The sequence below is a fragment of the Palaemon carinicauda genome, chromosome 27 (assembly GCF_036898095.1).
Source record: "Palaemon carinicauda isolate YSFRI2023 chromosome 27, ASM3689809v2, whole genome shotgun sequence".
NCBI lineage: Eukaryota > Metazoa > Arthropoda > Malacostraca > Decapoda > Palaemonidae > Palaemon > Palaemon carinicauda.
In genome coordinates, this window is record NC_090751.1 from 48,876,067 (window position 1) to 48,882,204 (window position 6,138).

Consider the following 6,138-nt stretch of genomic DNA (forward strand, 5'->3'; position numbering starts at 1 on the left):
GTGTACTAACAACAATGTAATGTAACCAAATACTGTACATTTGAATCATTCAATACCTAATCTAACCGTTAATACCTGTTAAGAAAGTAATTGTTAGAACATAATGCATTTGTTTTGTATTTCCTAAATTTCTTCTTCACTGCCATTTTTCTGTTTTTTCATTTAATTATGAGCTTCCTCAGGGGCTACTAATGGCCTATTTTAAAAGTAACTATCCAAGAAAGCTTGTTTCTGCCTGGTTTTTAAAATGTTCCTCAAATGAGTAGGGCAAATATCATTACACTGCGTCAGAACACGACCTGTGTAAACCTTTTCAGAATGTCTCTTTTCTCCTTAATTTCTGCTGATGTTAAAGAGTCCTCCTTGTCACCGCTTGAGAACTGTACTTGAACGATGTTCACTTGCATGGCCGCCAACTTCTTCAGGTCGTCTGTCGTAAACTCCTCTTGGTGCTCCTCGAGAAGCTCATTAATGTTGTCCTCATCAACAACCAACCCCTTGGACCTCCTGAGTGTAACAAAATCCTTAACCTCAAGTTACAGAACAGGTTCAGGATCTTCAACTTTTTCCTTTTCGGCTCCAGCTAGGCCTATGTTGAATCCCTCGAAGTCCCATGCAGAGTCGGCATCAGGCCACAGCTTCTCCCATGCAGAGTTCAAGGTGCACCTCGAAACCTCCTGCCAAGCCTTGATCGATGAGTCAGAGGCATATGACTATGTCGAAATGCTCCTTCCAAACTTCATGTAGGGTAATGTTTTTGCTGTCAGTGATTTCGAAACATCTCCTGAAGATATATTTTGTACAGAGTTTCTAAGTTCGAAATCACTTGCTGGTCCATAGGCTGGAGGATAGGGGTGGTGTGAGGAAGAAGATAGAGAACCTTGATGAAGGAATACTCCAGAAGGATATCTTTCTCAAGGCCAGGGTGAGCATGGGCATTGTCCAACACCAGCAGACATTTCAGAGAAAGGAGATTCTCTTCCAAATATTTTCTGACAGTCGGACTGAAACAGAGATTTGGCCACTAGACGAACAAGTCTCATTGTCCAGCTTTCACATTAACCCAACACATCACGAGAAGCTTCTCCTTTAGTACTTTGTGGGCCTTGAAGGTTCAAGAAGTTTCTGATTGATACACCAGTAGGGGCTTGACCTTACAATCCCTAGTGGCATTTGCACAGAGTGCAAGGGTAAGCCTGCTCTTCATAGACTTATGCCTGGGTAGCTTCTCTTTCGCAGTGATGTATGTCCGATGAAGCATTTTCTTCCAAAAAAAGCCCACTTTTGTCATGGTTGAAGACTTGCTGGGGACTGTAGCCTTCCTTGATACTCAATTGGTTAAACGTCTTAAAAAAGGCTTCAGCTGTTTTCGTGTCCAAGCTGGCAGCTTCTCCATGCTGCACCACTGAATGAATGCCAGACCATCTCTTGACTTTTTCAAACCAACCCCGTGAAGCCTTAAACTCTGGGGGTGCCTGCTTCGATATCCCTTCTTTTGCGCAATCTTCGGCCTGAGAATGCATGAGAACACCAAAAATGGCACTGGCATTCTGGGAGATTATTGTCTCGGTGACTTGATTTCCTTGTCCTTAATCCAAAGGCAAAGCAGTCTCTTCATCTCATCACGGACGTGGCTCCTCTTACTTGAAAAAAGTCATATTCTTAAAAGGTGTTGCTGCTTTGATGGCTTCCTTCTGCTTCAGGTTGGTGCCTATTGTCAACGGATTTCAATCATATTTCTTAGCGATCTCACAACCACATGCCAACCTCATACTTCTTGATTATCCCCAGCTTCGTCTCTATATAAAGCATCCTCTTCATCTTTCCCTGATCATCAGCAACATTCTTGGGACCCATGTCTAATAATGTACGAGTTGAATAATGCAACAATACAGTACCAACAGTAACTAAAAGCACGAAAGCAAAATCACCAACACGAATTCAGTCTGAACGATAGCGCTGCTGAAACGAAATGATCGAGATCCACAAATACGCTGATCAATAAGAGAGCAGGATCTTACGGCAGTAACTAGCATCAGAATAGGGAGATAACCAATGGAAGAGCAGGATGATAGTGGCTAGTTTACAGTTTGGTGGCACATGAATTTTATAATTATTCACAGTGGCCAGCCAATCTTGTACGGTGTTTCATTTCATATCGTGAAGAATTTTTCGTAATATGAGGCAAAAAAATCTTCGTATCTCGTTTCGTATCATGGATTTTTCATATATTAGAACTTTCATATCAAGAGGTATCATTGTAGTAAAGAATAAACAGTAAAAAAAAAAAAATTAGAACATTAAAAATAACATATAGCTACTACATATAATATGAAGAATTATTAATGCTGAATAGTGAAGTACAGTACCATATAAATATAGCAACAAAAAATCAACTTTCACAACAGAAAAGCATTTATACATAGTGTGAAGTTAAGAAATTTCACCAATTCAACTATTTGATGTTTCTGAAAAATCTAAAATGGAAGGAGGACCATAGTCGTGTACTTAGTCTCACTGATTTCTCCCAGATAAAAAGTATGCTGGGAATGATATTTATGGGCACACTAAGACAAAATATTGGTGCGTGACTGTATTACCAAGTAAAAGGGTAATGAAGAGGCCCTTTTCTTAGGCTTGAACCATGTACTTGATTCTTGTTGGGAAGATCATTATTATTCAGTACTTGTATGGAAGAGCGTTATTACTCAATACTTGTTTGAAAGAACATTACGTATATGTGATGACCGAAAACTTTATGGTACTGAACTTGTGCAATCATGGCCCATCTGAACAGAAACTGTTGGTTAGCAACCAAAATTTTTGTGTGGATGGAGGAAAATAAAGAGTCAAGTTTTATCCTCAAACTATCTCACGTCAAATCAATTTATGTTTGTCAACTTAGTGGTATGCCATTGGCAGACCTACATTGTGACGAACCTGATTTATTTTGGCTGTAGGTGTATTGTCAACTTGGCCCTAACTTGGAGGATAACATCTTCATCTTATTTATGTGTATTGTTTGAACAGTGACCTTTGAAATAGAGGAGTTTCTGAGGAAGTAGCTGCAGTCATCACGAGATCTTGTTAGACATACATTAGTGAAGTCTTCTCTTGACAAATGTAATGTATTTTTTATTTAGTGTACTTGAGCATTCTTAAGATCACTTCTAAAATACTGCAAAAACTATTTATTTCCTTATGTTAATGCAGAAGTCCCTGTTTCTGTTTTGTCATAAATCTTGGACTTAATATTGGTTTATAAATTGAATTAGAGAGGTTTTATACAGTACCCAGATGTAAAGTTTTAAGAAGCCTCTCTAAGAGCCCATAAGAAATGTTATTAGTGGGGGTCTTGGATTATAGTCTTTTTATTGCTATCTGCATATTCATTGTTCTGCAGGATTCTCTCTCGTCTTGGAAGGTTCTGTAGGCTAAAGCCCATTATGCTGTATATTATTTGATCTTGATTTTGTAGAAAAAATTCTAATGAATAGTGACCAAGACTGTGCTATAGACATCTGCACCTTCCATACTCACTCTGCTACTCAGCCAATCGGGAGCTCTATACAATTAAAGAAAACTTCTTTAGGACCGAAGTGTCAGATTTAGCATGTATTGATGTGTGGTAGCCAGCCTCCCTAAACTTAAGCTTTGGACTCCCTACAGGCCGAGTGTTTCTGGCTGTGTTCATTCCATTATCATTCTATCCATCTTCTGTGTTCCCGTACCGATTCAGCATGGTTTTCATACCCTTCTGTTCAAAGAATCCTCATAAACTCCTGCAAATGTCTACAACCCCTTTTTATATGGGCTGCCAGTGCAGAGGACCTTTTACTTTGTTCAGTGAGTGGCAGAGACAGAATTATGTGACTGACAATGCAGAGGACCTTTCACTTTGTTCAATGACTGGCAGAGACAGCACCTACAAACTTTTCCTATTCATAAGCTTAAATAAATAGCGAGTCATAGGGAATACCCCTTTTTCAGGGCATGTAATTTTGAAAGCTTATGTTATGGTGACAGATGGTAAATCTTTACATGTAACAGTGTAAGTCCGCAAAGACAGTACTATCTGAATTCATATCTCAGTGAATCATAAATGTAGGTCAACCTATTCTAATTTAACTTTTAGAGATGTTATGCATAGATGGTTAGAATCTGTCTTTTTAGATCAATATTTCTGCGAGCTACACTTTACTCTAAGGGGAGCTGGTAATTTAACATTTTTTCTCATCCTATACCTATTCAAGTGACTGTGCACAAGACAGACTTCATGGGTGATTTGATTTTTACATCTCATGGTGATAAGTATGGAAATCTGTACAAACCATGGGTCTTGACTCAAATCTATGAGCTCCTAAAAACTGGTTTCCTAACTCATACGGTCTCTCAAGATATATATTAGATAAGTTCTACTTCAAGCATATTTATATGCAATATATTTGAATTTAGTTACTTAGTAATAAATCCTTAAGATCAGCCCTACGAAAGTCATAACTCCAACTCAATGATGTATGTAAAAATTAGAAGAAGAAAGAAGTTTGGTTGAAATTAATTCTTTCAAACCTATTTAATCATGTAATAGTTATTTCTCTTTACCCCAAAAATCTTTTTGTCTCGACCCATCAACACACAAAGTAAGGACATCAGTTAAGATACATCTGAGGATCCATGAGTGTGAGACTGTCTTCTGTTAAACAAAAATAAACAAGAATATCCCATGTCCTGTATACAGTAGGTATGAAAATAATTATACATAACCAATTTTTGCTTAGCAGGCATGAATTAAATTGAAAAAGATATATTGAACAGCATTACTCTTATGCATTGGTTCCGTAATGTCAGAGATTGACTTGGAATAAAATAAACTGCACACAACAGTGAGTCAGTCATTCCTGACAAAGAGAAAAATAAAATAATTTCTTCCCTTGTAAATTACCTGATAATTTTATTCCAGAGAAAGTAATTAAGCTTTCCAAGTTAATGCATTTACCTTGAACTTATATTCAAATAATTGAACTTTTTAAGTTAACCCATTCACCCCAATCTTATATACAAGCTATTTATCTATATAGTTAACACATTCACCTGTTATTTTGAATGTTGATTTGCAATCATTGTAAGATGATGGCAAACAGGGTTCCGGTAAGTGCATCCCAATTTTAGTTTACTTAAGACTATAATGCTGAAACATTGGTTAATTTATTTTTCTTGGACCTAGTACTTATAATAGGGATGCAGTTCCTAGGAAAACTTCTCTACTCTCACACAATCCCAAAAATATAAGGAACAAACAATTCTTATAAAATTATGTTTGCACGTTCCATCTGAATAAGAAAGCTAAAGCTGTTAAGATAAATCTTACCTGTACAATATTAAAACTAAAAAATATTGTAATACCAAATGCAGACCAGTCTCTGGAATAGATATTCTTGGTATCTGAAGCAATGCACAACCATTTTTTTTTTTTCATAACTTTACTCTTTGCTAAGGTACATACATCCAAGATGGTGCACAATACATTTTTGTGGGCCTCCAATTTAAACTTTTGTTTAGATTTTAGCCATGTTTATTTATATAATATACATATATATATATATATATATATATATATATATATACATACACACACACATTCACACATTATATATAAATAGGTAAAATATGTACATAAGGAAGCATAAATAAACTTATTTGATATGTACTTATAAATAAATGGTAGAGTTATGTAGATTTTATATCATTTGAAAGCCTGATATGTATATATGTGTATCATTTAAATAAAGGATTAAGTAAGATTTTGTTTCTTTCCCTGTCACAAAAAAATTTCACTAAATAATGACACTTTAGAAACTGTAAAGATAACAAGAACATTTGATGAATATGACTACAGAGAGGGGTGGATAAACATAAGCACAGACCCTCCATTGATGTTTTATATAGCTTCACTCTCAAACTTGCTTTAATGTTGATTTCTACCCTAAAATGGAAAGTTTTCTACTTTCCTTAACTTTAAATTGCCTGCCCTCTAGTGGAGTATTGATATTTATGGCAGTGTATGGCAATTCTTATGCATGACCCCCATTCATCTTTATTCTTTCATCACATCAATGAAATGTAGTCATCCTAATTGCA

The 6,138-nt window shown here is 36.2% G+C and overlaps 1 protein-coding gene across 1 annotated transcript; it reads right to left on the reverse strand.

The window, feature by feature from the left end:
- Nucleotides 1-287: 287 nt before the first annotated feature.
- On the reverse strand, nt 288-1,857 carry LOC137620894 (tigger transposable element-derived protein 1-like). Its single transcript, XM_068351340.1, has 5 exons — nt 1,768-1,857; nt 1,218-1,511; nt 827-1,024; nt 541-686; nt 288-507 (listed from the first exon to the last, which is right to left on the reverse strand). The coding sequence occupies exons 1-5, from the start codon at nt 1,855-1,857 to the stop codon at nt 288-290; spliced, it is 948 nt and encodes a 315-aa protein (XP_068207441.1).
- Between the last annotated feature and the right edge of the window lie 4,281 nt (nt 1,858-6,138).

Coding starts and splice junctions, on each gene's coding strand:
- LOC137620894 (XM_068351340.1), bottom strand. CDS start 1,857: ATGGGTCCCAAGAATGTTGCTGATGATCAGGGAAAGATGAAGAGGATG. Junction 1,512..1,767: donor GGATAATCAAGAAGTATGAG/GTTGGCATGTGG, acceptor ATGCATTCTCAG/GCCGAAGATTGCGCAAAAGA. Junction 1,025..1,217: donor GCGAAAGAGAAGCTACCCAG/GCATAAGTCTAT, acceptor TTGTTCGTCTAG/TGGCCAAATCTCTGTTTCAG.